This window comes from Hypanus sabinus, chromosome 12, assembly GCF_030144855.1.
Source record: "Hypanus sabinus isolate sHypSab1 chromosome 12, sHypSab1.hap1, whole genome shotgun sequence".
In the NCBI taxonomy this organism is placed as follows: Eukaryota; Metazoa; Chordata; class Chondrichthyes; order Myliobatiformes; family Dasyatidae; genus Hypanus; species Hypanus sabinus.
This window is the reverse complement of record NC_082717.1, coordinates 86237507-86251108: the sequence shown is the minus strand read 5'-3', so window position 1 is coordinate 86251108 and position 13602 is coordinate 86237507. Positions and strand designations below refer to the sequence as shown.

Below are 13602 nucleotides of genomic sequence, written 5' to 3'. Positions count from 1 at the left end.
ATCTGGACCTACGAGAAAGTCCTGCAGCTGCAAACCCGAGACTGCGGTCCTGTAGCTGGGCATCTCTTTGTTTCCCTGCTGCGCCTCCACCAGTGCTGCATAGCCCACCCCCAGGGACAGGGCCTGGACAGCTGGTCTGGAGAGTGCGTCTGCCACAAAGTTGTTCTTTCCTGAGACATACTGGATGTCTGTCGTGTACTCGGAGATGTAGGACAGATGTCGCTGCTGGCGAGCCGACCAGGGATCAGACACCTTCGTGAATGTGAAGGTCAATGGTTTGTGGTTCGTGAACGCGGTGAACAGCCTTCTAAGAAGTACCTGAAATGCTGGATTGCCAGATACAGTGCCAACAGCTCCCGGTTGAAAGCACTGTACTTGAGTTTGGGTGGTCGTAGGTACTTGCTGAAGAACGCCAGCGGTTGCCAGCGCCCCTCGATGAGCTGTTCCAGCACCCCACCGACTGCTGTGTTGAATGTGTCCACCGTGAGGGCGGTCAGAACGTCCATTCTGGGGTGCACCAGCATCGCAGCATATGCCAAGGCTTCCTTGGCTTTAACGAAAGCGGTCACAGCCTCCTCGTCCCAAGTAATGTCCTTGCCTTTACCCGACATCAGGGTGTACAAAGGGCACATGATCTGGGCTGCTGAGGGGAGGAAACGGTGGTAGAAGTTCACCATACCAATGAACTCCTGCAGGCCTTTGACCGTGTTGGGCCAGGCAAAGTGGCGGATCGCATCTACCTTGGCGGGCAGAGGTGTTGCCCTGTCTTTGGTAATCCTGTGGCCCAGGAAGTCAATGGTATCGAGACCGAACTGGCATTTGGCCAGGTTGATCGTGAGGCCAAAATCACTCAGGCGGGAGTAGAGCTGGCGGAGGTGGGACAGATGTTCCTGACGTCTACTGCTGGCTATAAGGATGTTGTCCAAATAGATGAACACAAAGTCCAGGTCGTGTCCCACCATGTCCATGAGCCGCTGCAACGCCAGTGCAGCATTCTTCAGGCCAAACAGCATTCAGAGGAACTCGAACAGGCCAAATGGGGTGATAAGTGCTGTTTTGGGGATGTCTTCAGGGTGCACCGGGATCTGATGATATCCCCAGACGAGGTCTACTTTGGAAAAGATTCTTGCCCCATGCAGGTTTGCTGCAAAGTCCTGTATGTGCGGGACAGGGTAGCGGTCTGGAGTTGTAGCCTCGTTCAGTCTGTGGTAGTCGCTACATGGTCTCCAACCCCCGGCTGCTTTGGGCACCATGTGCAGGGGGGGAGGCCCATGGGCTGTCAGACCTCCGTACGATCTCCAATTCCTCCATCCTCTTGAACTCCTCCTTCGCCAGGCAGAGCTTTTCCAGGGGGAGCCTTTGTGCGAGGGTGTGGAGGGGTGGTCCCTGGGTCAGGATGTGGTGCTGAACCCCGCGTCTGAGCATGGCTGCCGTGAACTGCGGTGCCAGAATCGATGGAAAGTCTGCCAGGATTCTGGTGAATTCGTTGTCCAACAGCGTGATGGAGTCCAGGTGTGGGGCCAGCAACTTGGCTTCACCCAGGGAGAACGTCTGGAAAGTCTCGGTGTGTACTGATCTTTTCCCTTGCAAGTCGATCAGCAGGCTGTGAGCTCACAAGAAGTCCGCCCCCAGGAGTGGTTGGGCCACGGCAGCCAGTGTGAACCAGCTGCCGCCGAACTGCAGCTGCACTGTGCAGGTGCCATAGGTCCGTATCGTGCTGCCGTTTGCGGCCCTCAGGGTGGATCCCTGCTTCCTGGTGCGGGTGTCGTACCCCGCCAGGGGCAAGACACTGATTTCTGCTCCTGTGTCGACCAAGAAGCGGCATCCCGACTGTTTGTCTCAGACATACAAGAGGCTGTCCAGGTGGCCAGCCGCCATAGTCATTAGCAGCAGCTGGCCCTGGCCTTGGCCCTTGCTGGGCGGGCGACAACGGCGGGCTTCTGTGCCCCACCACTGGTGGTAGAAACACCAATGTTTGCTGTCCTCCTCAATCCTGCCTCTGTATTATGTGCACCCCACTGCCGGGCCTGGTCTGGTCTGCTGTTGGGTGCATGGCCTGATAATCTGACTGATGGACGCCACGCTCTCCCTCTTGGCTTTCCACAGCACATCTGCCCAGGCCGCCACCTTCCAGGGGTCGCTGAAATCTGCGTCGGCCAACAGCAGATGTATGTCCTTGGGCAGTTGCTCTAGGAACGCTTGCTCGAACATGAGGCAGAGCTTGTGTCCATCAGCCAGGGCCAGCATCCTGTTCATCAATGCTGACGGCAGCCTATCTCCCAAACCGTCCAGGTGAAGCAGGTGGGCACCCCGCTCATGCTGAGAGAGGCCAAAGGTCTCAATGAGCAGCGCTTTGAATGCTTCATATTTGCCTTCTTCTGGGGGTGACTGTATGAAATCTGCAACCTGGGCAGCAGTCTCCTGGTCAAGGGCGCTCACCACGTGATAGTAACACGTGGAATCAGAAAATATCTGCCGAATCTGGAACTGGGCTTCTGTTTGGCTAAACCACACGTGTGGTCGCAGCGTCCAGAAAGTCGGCAGTTTTAGCGAAACTGAGTGGACAAATGAAGAGTCGGTCATCTTTGGTCCAAATCCCGTTTGGACACACAGCGCTGAAATAACGACACACAGTTGGTAAGTCATTTTGAGACTAGTTTATTCAAACTTCGCGGCACTGGCATTTAATCCCTACCGCCCGCCCTCTCCGGGCATCTCTCCCCGTGCACTGGCTATTTGTGAGCCGGTTCACCTGCGCAGAAGGTGGGTCGCCACAAGTTAAACTTGTCTAGCTTGTCAGTGATAGAATCTGAATTAAATGTCTTGAGGCAAGTCAGAATGGCACAACAATGATGTGAAATTATCGATCCACCCTAACTTGCCCCTGCTGTCATCTTGCTCTTCCTGGATGTATATTTTGCTCTGATAGCTAATGTGAACAAAGATTTGGTCTCAGTCTATTAATTCCCAAGCTCAGGTATGTTGTTGTAGGAGTGAAAGATTCTGAAATTTTGGATCACTGCTCTTCTCATAGAGAGAGAGAAAACATTGCCAGAAGCATTAGAGAAGACATTACCTCAAAGAGTTGTCAGATTCCTGAGAAACATCAAGATCTTCATTATCATAAATTAGGTGTAAAAGTAAAGCTGTTTTCACATGCATTCATTTTTTTTTTGTTTTATTCTTCAAGGTACCTGGTTGACAATAATCCAGATCTGGCAAAATTTTATCCCTTTTATGAAGATGAATCGAGCAGGACTGTATATGCTGACTACACAACCTCGTACAGTGAGCATCCTCCCAACTTCTGGTTTGTGTTATTCAGGTTTGTCAATAACCTCACTGAGGTTTTCACTAGTGTCTCTCTTCTTAGGTTTACTCCAGTTTTCTGGGTTCTGTGGTGGCTAATGGGGCTAATATGGGAACTGCAGACATTTCCACAGATTGGGAAGGAGGTGGTTAGTGTGGTCAGAAAATGTATTGTTAGTGATATGGTGTGCTCAGGGTCAACCTGATTGTGTTCATAAGCATACCTATAGGGGTATACATGCCATGAATATCAGGTTTTTTTGCAACAGCAGCACAGTATATTACAGATATGTCAAACATAAGTTAAATTAAATTAACAATCAGCCAGTCATGTAGGCCTCCTGTGTTCTCCTGACGCATGGAGTGAACATCAGCAGTACCAATCCTGGAATCATGGGCCAAGTGCTCTCTCCATTTCTCCTTAAATCTGTTTCTTTATTCATCTCTTAATCTCTTCCCACAGCAGGGCTTAAAATAGAGTTTTTTTTTCAGGAATCTTGTGTTGGGCCAGACACTACATAGTTGAGTGAGTGTAACTAGGGCCTGAAGTGCTGGGGGTGTTGGTCTACAAAACTTTGCCAATGTGGGTTTGGTTATCTTATCCTTGAATTTGGAGTCATCCTGCAAACACAGTGTTAGTGATAATTTCCCAGTGCCTTGAGGTGCCTGCTGCAGATAGAACAGGTCTCTGAAGCACATAAAAGGGCAGTAGACCGTGAATATTCTACCAGGTCTAAAGTCGTGATCATCAAATTCCTTTTAAAAGAATCAAACATTGATGCATTGAAGGTGGTGGTGAATTTCATCAGTAATATCTGCCTTCACTGAGAGTTAGCTCCCAAGATCTGTTAAGCGATCCACTTTTTCAAAAATCTTACCATGAACCATTATTGTTGGAGGGCTGTATGGTGCCACAAGGACCTTGGTCTTGCAGCTGTTAAGTGTATAGCCCATCCTCTCGTACACTTCGGTAAATAGATTGATGATGTCTTTGAAATCAGTCCCTATTGTTGCAAATCAGCAACAACAAATATATGATTTGAGACAGGTTTTTTTTTAATAACAAATAAAACATTTATTAAACACTGTAAAAAAAACACAAAAGTAAACAAATGATTAACTTAACCGGAAGTCAGCTGCGATACTGCAGCTCAAACAGTTCTTAAAGCGAGAATGAAAAACTCTTCTGGCAGAACTGGGGTTATCATGGATACTCGTTACTAATTCCTCGTGTGAAGATTAAACAAAGGTCGAATCTGTTTCACCATCAACATTAACTTTCCCAATCCTTCGGGATTTCCGAACTCCTTTAAAATCTTCACTCTCCACTGACCAAACTGGCAGTATTATAGCGAAACTACCGGCAATAACCTTCGAGACTTAAAACAGAAAGTAAAACTCTACTTTTAAACTAAACTGCATCATAATATCGGAATACGTAGCAATATGGAGTCAGTGGCGAATTCAGCCACGAACTGCCCACTTCACAATGTGGGGTTCTCCTTTTATACCCTATAAACAAAAACTATCACATGACCTCTCACTGGCAGGAAAATGACATCACTCCTCCATCACAAGACCATTACCTCATCTCCAGCATAGCCTCAATTACATCATGGTCACATGACAGGTACAAGATACCCACAGGTATGTAACACTATGTATAACTGCAAACATCATCTGCATGCTGCAACTTAACTACTGAGAGTCAATTCTTTCTGGTCCAGGAGTGCAGTCACAGTAGCATGAATAGCTTTCTGTTAGTTCTTAGCTCTGCTCCTTCAGGAAGATTGTTGAAGAATGGTGCCACATTAGGGTATTGATATTCCCTGGTTGACAATGTCTTAATTGAAACTGGTTACTTAACAGGCCCATTGGGTCTTATCATGACTTGCATGCTGGCGTGAATTAAAAGTAAGATGGAGACATATTTGTGTGGATTCCACGGCTTACTCTGTGAACTTCATGCAAAGAGTTTCATTGTACCTTGGTGTACACGACAATAAATTCATCTGCATCTGAATGTGAGCCACCGTGAGGCTCAGTTTGTTATCCTTTGGGATATACACCATCATTTTAACAAGTCAGAGTAGAAATCCTCCTGGATCGCTTCTGAAGTTTCCAAGGTTGAGGCATATGCAATAAAGTTCATAGTCTGATGGTTCAGTGTTAAGTTGATACACAGTTTCATATAACATTTGTTAATTCTGCAGGGGGGGGCGTGTGGGGAGAATTCATGAGCTAGTTCTAACTGGGCTAGTTCACTTATTGATGTTGAAGCTCACTCCATGGAGGTAACATACTTGTACTATTGTAATAAGTTGCTAATGGTTCTGATTTGTTAGTTGATAAAATATTTACTTTTGATTCAGGATTGCAGTCAGCATCTCTTGGCTGTATCATAACTGATGTATTTTACTTATTTGTTGAGCACTAAATCTGAACCACTTAATTGTCCCATGAAGTAATTTGTTCAGTTCTTCTTGTTTACATGTCCCATATAATCCTTCTTGATCATTACCTCTCATTTTGGACCTGCAGCCAATGTTAATGCCTATAAATAACGTGCATTGGCTGTGTAACTGAATCTTGTCTATCTTCAGAGAGGTGTTTCATATGCCAGAGGAAATGTTGTTGGTACCCAAGGTTTACACTACATTACCAGCCTCTGTTCTCCACGTGATCAATAACGACACAGGAGAGGAAATTCCCAGAGTTTTTCAGAAGGCGGCACCCTACGTCTATACTAAAAACAAGGTAGAACAAGGAATTCTGAGAGAATTGATCATCAATTTTTGAGGAAATTTGCTTTTCTAAACTTTCTTTTTAGGCTATGAAGATATTTGTCTTCACAAAATATGATTGCCTAACACTGTATACATTTTTTATTTTATAAATAGAGTGGCTATACATTTGTGGCTGAAGCTCACTCAGGAGGTTTCCCGCTTCCCGCTGGTAAATGGAAAATGCGTTTGATTGCCTCCAACCAACCTCTTCCCACCCTGTTAAATGAAGCTGTGAACAGCAACTTTACCATGAAAGAAATTAAGTCTTACTACATCCCCAATGACAAAGACCTTATCTTCAGGTAGTCATTAAGAAAGACTTGTTTTACATTTTGACCTTGCAAAAATGCCTGCACTTCTTGAAAATAAATATGAGACAAGTATTCTTAACCTGGCCACTGATAGTGTTCTGTAAGATGGAAGTCCAGTGAAATGGGACCACTGATGATTAAGCTGGATTGACAGTCATCAGGTCCCATGTAACAAGCTGAGAATAAACCTGGACTTGGGTATTTTAATTGTACTCATGAATACAACTTAAGGAACAATACTTTCCAGTTTAACTTGTAGTGCAAATTGAATGAAATATAAGTTATGTTGTTTGGAATTACTTATGTTTTATTTTAAGCAAAAATCATTTAAAAAATTAATAATATGAAAACTTCCCTCCTGACACCACTTCTGATATACTAGAACATGGGTGGCATGATAGCTCAGTGGTTAACATAATTCAGGATCAACAACCTGGGTTCAATTCCACTGTTATCTGTAAGAAGTTTTTATCTTCTCCCTCCAGGTACACTCATTTGCAGCCACATTCCAAAGATGTATAGGATATTAGATTCTACTCCTCAGCTTTTATTCTCCAGTCCTGCCAAAGGGTTTCAGACTGAAACGTCAACAGTACTTTTTTTCCATAGATGCTGCCTGGCCTGCTGAGTTCCTCCAGCATTTTGTGTGTTGCTCGGATTTCTAGCATCTGCAGATTTTCTTTTGTTTGGGGTAGTAGATTAATTAGTCAATATGGGTGTAATTAGGTGGCGTGGGTTTATTGGGTAGGAAGGGCCTGTTACTGAATAACAGTATCTCTAAATAAAATAAATAAATGACAGATTGTTAGAAACTGAGAGTCAATATTTGATTATCTGGGACATTTGTCATTCAGGAGCTAGGATTATAGCTCCACATACATAAATTCTGAAACCAAGATCTATTTTTAAGCTAAGGTTTCTATTTTTCACTGATGCGCATTACAGGTTCCAGATTAATGTGAATGCGACCCACATAACAACCGTTCATGTACAAACCTCCAAGCCAGACGTATACATCAAGTTACAAATCCTAGATCAAGAGAAAGAAGTAGCCAAAGCAACCGGAAAAGGCCAGGCTGTCATTCCTGCATTTATGTTTTACCAAAGTGTGAGACATTCAGCCGTGCAGAGTAAGTGTGCCCAGACTCATCTTTTCATTGCCTTTTCTCTATCTGTTCCATTCCTATCACCTGCCTTTACACTTCCTTATTATTATTTTTATTTATGACCTATAGACAATTGACATGAACAAAAGGAGGTATGGGTATGACAGATATAGATAAATACATCAGACTTTTCCACTGAGGCTGGATGAGAGAAGAACGAGAGGTTACAGTTAAGGGTGAAATGTAAAATGTTTAAGAGGAAACTTCTTCACTCAGAGGGTGCTGGATGTGTGGAACAAGCTGCCAGCAGAAGTAGTGGATACATTTAAGAGAAATTTGGATAGTCACATGCTTGGGAGGCATATGCCAGGACTATGTTCTGGGTGCAGGTCATTGGGACTAGGCAGAATAAGAGATTGGAAGTGCTCAGTTCTCATCACCCCACTACAGGAAGGATATGGAAACCATAGAAAGGGCACAAAGGAGATTTACAAGGATGTTGCCTGGATTAGGGAGCATGCCTTATGAGAATAGGTTGAGTGAACTCGGCCTTTTCTCCTTGGAGCAACAGAGGATGAGAGGTGACCTGATAGAGGTGTACAAGATGATGAGAGGCATTGATCGTGTGGATAGTCAGAGGCTTTTTCCTAGGGCTGAAGGGGCTAAATGAGAGGGCACAGTTTTAAGGTGCTTGGAAGTAGGTACAGAGGAGTTATCAAGGGTAAGTCTTTTTACTCAGACTGGTGAGAGTGTGGAATGGGCTGCTGGCAACTGTGGTAAAGGCGGATACAACAGGGTCTTTTAAGAGACTCCTGGATAGGTACATGGAGCTTAGAAGAATAGAGGGCTATGGGTAAACCCTAGGTAATTTCTAAAGTAAGTTTGGCACAGCATTGTGGGCCGAAGGGCTTGTATTGTGCTGTAATGTTCTCTGACTCTATGACTGGGGACAAGGTTATGCAGAGGAAAAGCAATAACCCAAGCCTAGACCATACCTGATAAAATCCATGTCCAGTGAGCATCTTTGAATCCTGTTATGCAGGAGGAAGCAAGTTGGCTTATTATGCATATGTTGGCTCTTGTAACAGAATTACTGAATTATCCAGCTAGAACTATGCTCTTGTTTTATCCTTGCAGCCTTGACATATTCATCACATTAAGATTTTTTGTAATTCACTGGCCTTAGTCAATCCATAAAGATTTGTTATTTCATACTGAAGTTTCCCAAGTAATTTCTAAGATCAGTCATTTCCTATCTTTGTTTGACCTATAACAGCTATCAATGTATATGTGAGAGAAGCAGACCCATTGGACCCACATCAGTAATTTGTCAGGTAATTGAACTGATGAATGGGAGTGCGGTTGAATGCTTGGACTTCCAGACCTGCTCCATTAACCAAGATGTTAAAATCTCTATTCTCAGTATTTCCATAGAATATACCTTCTGTAGCAACACTACTACCACAGAATTTTAGGTTTGCATGTTCTTGCAGAGTCCTAGAATTTTGTATCTTCTAATACCTTTGCTGCCTTCTTGAAAACCATCTAACTGATCATAGCCTTTTGCTCTTTCTTCATGGCCTTCAAATTTTCTCTTTCTCATGTACTATTTCTTTTTTCTAAATTACTGCTGAATCTGTAATCATCGCTGTTATAAAACTGTTATCAGTGTTGATAATAATTACTTCACATTTGGTTTCAGAGTCTTCAGGTAAACTGCCCGATACTCTTGCTGTTCACGGAGGGCCAAAGAAGTCAGCAAGTACTTCAAGCAAAATAGGAAAAGGTTCTTTGAAGTCAGGAAGTGACCAAAAGTCATCTTCGTTAAAAGATGAAAGAAGCTTCAGTCCAACTGCATTGATTGAGGAAATGCCAGCCATTCCAGAAGTGGTAAGCACTGGATTGGATTAACATTAGTTGTAACTTGCTTTCCCTCTGCATGCTAGGGTTAAAGGATGCAGTACACCACAGTAGGATTGAACTCAACATTGTTTCCGGAGGCAAAAGGAAAGCCAGAACAATAAATTTCAATAAATTAAAATCCAAACAAAACTGCAGATCTGATTTAATAATAAAAGATGCCAGAAATGCTCTGCAGGTCAGGCAGCATCTGTGGGAAGAGAAATAGTTAACCTTTCAAATTAATTTTGTTTCTCTTTCCACATTTTCTGGTTTTTTTTATTAAACAAAATATACTTTATTCAAAAATAAGATTATATACAATAAACTGTTCAATGACTCTCAATCCTTTACAAATGTTTCCATTGCGGTCTTTACATTTTCACACTTTTTGCCACCCACGTGGCACTCTGTTATTCCATATTTACATTCCCTTGTTGAGGGGTATAAACCCCACCCCCCCTACCCTCAGCTCCAGTGGGAGAAGAACCCTAGACTGCGGTCCTTCTCAACTGGGCCCTTGCGGTGGCTGTACCGAGTTTGAGTGCGTCCCTCAACACCTACTCCTGCAGCCGAGAATGTGCCAGTTGGCAGCATTCCCCCACAGACATCTCCATGTGCTAGTAGACCATCAAGTTTCGGGCCGACCAAAGAGCGTCTTTAACTGAGTTGATGATCTGCCAGCAGCACCGGATGTTGGTCTCTGTGTGCATCCCCATAGATCAGACAGTCCTCTGTCACGCAGCTGCTGGGGATGAACCTCGACACTGTCCCTTCCATCCTCCTCCACACCTTCTGTGCGCACCCACAGTGTGCAAAGAGGTGGGTCACCAATTCCTCCTCACTGCAGGCCTCCCATAGGCAGCTGGGTGTGGAGGCAACATCCTGGATGTACAGGAGGGATTGGACTGGGAGGGCCCCTCTCACCACCAGCCAGGCGAGGTCTTGGTGCCTGTTGGTGAGGTCTAACGATGAGGCATTTTGCCAGATGAACTGGATGGTCTGCTCAGGGAACCACCCCACTGTGTCCATCTCGTCCTTCTCCTGCAGTGCCTGCAGGACCTTACATGCTGACCACTGCCTGATGGCCCTGTGGTCAAAGGCATTGACCTGAAAGAACTTCTCTAAGAAGGACAGGTATGGCGGCAACGACCAGCTGACAGGGGTGTTGCGCGGGAAAGGGGCCAGATCCATCCTTCGTAGCCAGGGCAACAGGTAGAACCTGGGCACATAGTGGTACTTGGTGCCCACATACCTGGGATCCACACACAACCTGATGCAGCCACACACAAAGCTGGCCATCAGGGTGAGGGCGACATTGGGAACGTTTTTGCCCCTGTTGTCCAGGGACTTGTGCATGGCAGTCCGTCTGACCCACTCCATCTTGGATCTCCAGACAAATCTGAAGATGGCTTGAGTGACTTCTGATCTGAAGGAGCGGGGGACGGGCCACACCTGCGCCAAGTACAGCAGCTCTGAGAGCACCTCACACCTGATAACCAGGTTCTTGCCCGCTATCAACAGGGAGTGCCCTCCCCACAGTCCCAGTTTCTTTTTGACCTTGGCAGTCTGCTCCTGCCAGTTCTTGTTGTACGCCTCAGCCCCTCCGAACCAGATTCCCAACACCTTCATGTGATCAGTTGCCAAAGAGCACGCCTGTTCGAACTGTTGGCAGATGCTGATCAGCCTGCAAACTGACCTTGGATCAGAGCAGAAGACAGTGACGTCATCCATGTACAGGGAGGTTTTGACTTGGGTCTGTTTTTACTTCAATCAGACAGACTTTGTGTTTAATTACTACAAACAATCATTGCTTTCACCGCTGCCTCTTAATAATAAAACCCACCAGAGTCAGTGCTGTCAATGAAAGAAGTAATTGGATGCATGGGGCAAGTGAGGGCAGGAGTCATTGGAATTAACTGTCACATTTTTAAAGTGTTTCATAAATGCAGGAGAATGCATCTTCCACACCATTTGGGGATTAATTAGATCCTGACACTGGTGCACCAGGAAATGAAACTAGGGATGAAATATTTCATTCATGAGGATAGGTTATGTACACAAGGCTTGTTTTCCTTGAGAATAGGGCCTCCCCAGGTTACAAACATCCTACTTATGGATGTCCTGTCATATGAATGAGTGTTTAGGATATCAGTGGGATGGATGAGCTGGCTGCTGTGAGTTTGCAGGCACCTTCTGCTGGGTGGGAATGGGAAAATTCTGTCTGCCTTCTCTCTCCATCATACCTTCCTGAGCCACGACGATTGGCAGCTGGCTCAAGCTGAGCTGGGATTGCTGAGCAGACATGCTCACTCACTGAGTCAATGAGACCCAATGGAGGATATTCTTCCCATGCCTGCTTGCTCTCCCAGTGTTTGTGACTCTCCTACATGTTGTTTCTGCTCATTTCCAATTTATGAACACTGGGCTAAGAAACAGTTCTCAGGAACAGAACCCTGTCTCAACTAGAGAATTCCTGCATAGATAGTTAAAGAGGGGTCCTTTTTATGATTAATGTTTTTTTTGTGCAATTTTGATCTGGAGCTGACTGGCTCTGCGGCCTGCAGTCAACCATTGACACAACACTAAATGGAACTGAACTGAACTGAACGTTCATAGATTGCTTCAATGACTTTGTGGTTTGATGTTTTATGTTCTGTGTTATTCACTTGTTTTGTGCATTTGCACAATTTTTTTGAGTGTTGGGTGTTTGATTTTGTTTTTAGCGGGTTTCATGGAGTTTCTTTGTTTCATGGCTATGAGAAGACAAATCTTAGGTGTGTATTCTGCATACATACTGTAATAATAAACGTACTGTATGGTGAATCTTTGAAATTGTTGCAATTAAGTGCTTTTCATTTAGAATACATTGACATTAAATTAAACTTTGGAACTTACTCATTCAGAGCTTAGCGTCATGTTAAAAAATACTTGTCCACAAGAAAGAGGTTTGAAACATTTCCTTTTCTCTTGTAACTCCTCTTCCCCTCCCCCCAACACCAATCTACCCTGCCACAGTTTTGAACTGAGGTGTATTCAAAGTTGTAAAAATAGGACTGCTGTGCTTGTTTAAGGCAAGGATATTAAGAGTTTCCAAAAGCCATGGACTCACTGAAAAGCAAAAAAGGCTCGAAGAGGTGAATGGTTCAGCCTCTGTGCTCCTTGTGAAACCAGATGCAGCACGATCATCCCAATCCTACCAATACACCATCAATTAAACTTAAAACATGAATTACTACAGGGCCTCTTTCCAAGGTATTCTGCAGCTTTGCCAAAATAATTGCCGAAAACTTGGAAAAGCTGAAGTTTTGGAAGGGAAGTGTGAAAATTAATGTGGAAATTCATCCCACCATTCTTTACAATAATTTTAACATTTTGTGTTTGTTATTGGAAGTATTAATAAAACATCAAGCTTTGGCACATCAAGCAGTTTAATTCCTTTTAATGAGTTAAATATTTGACATATCAATTTTTTTTCTTTTTTTGGTTACATTTGTAAAAATGGCAGGACATGTTCAAGAAAGCATGAAATCACAACCTAGTTACTTACCTGATTGCAATGTTAAATTAACAATTTGATATTCCACAGAATCATAAATACATAATTCAAGCACTAGTTCTTCATGAAAGCTGGCCGCTAAACGAAAGTGATTTAATTTTTGCTGAATCACAAAAGGATGTGAACTGCAGCGAGATTACAGGTAAGGTTCATTCATTAAAAGGAATGGACATTTACAACAAAGTATCATATAAAAGTCATCCCAATTTATTTTAAATTACTGATTACCATGTACAATCCTCATAATAATAGATATAAGCTTATTGAACAGAAAATCTAGGTGCCATCTGTCAGAAGCTAAAGATGAAAATTAATTTTCTACCTTAACTTCTTCTGTTTTTTCACACTGTAGATTGAGGATATTCTGTGCATTCCAAGATAGCTGATGAAGCCAATGTGGGCCTTGCAGACAGGTGGTCAAGCTCTTGTCCATGCTGATCATCAAGTACTCATTAACACCAATCCCATCTTCCAGAGACTGATCCATAACCTGCCTTAATGGAGTGGGTGGGTGGATGGTTAGGCTTTGAGCTGGCTGGAGTACATCTCCTGCAGTTTACACTGGATTTCCGTGTGCTCCCAACAAGTGAACCTAACGTTCTCAACACCATCTTGAACGCTTCTTTTCTATT

At 44.1% G+C, this 13602-nt stretch overlaps 1 protein-coding gene across 2 annotated transcripts in view; it reads left to right on the top strand.

Annotated features, from left to right (window-relative positions):
* The window catches only part of adgb (androglobin), a 226354-nt gene that overhangs the window by 154402 nt on the left and 58350 nt on the right, over positions 1-13602 (top strand). For both annotated transcript variants that reach the window (XM_059986363.1, XM_059986362.1), the window contains exons 25-30: positions 3191-3325; positions 5913-6066; positions 6210-6397; positions 7352-7536; positions 9215-9402; positions 13001-13112. In XM_059986363.1, the coding sequence (XP_059842346.1) occupies positions 3191-3325; positions 5913-6066; positions 6210-6397; positions 7352-7536; positions 9215-9402; positions 13001-13112 (962 nt within the window). The remainder of the gene's footprint in view (positions 1-3190; positions 3326-5912; positions 6067-6209; positions 6398-7351; positions 7537-9214; positions 9403-13000; positions 13113-13602) is intronic.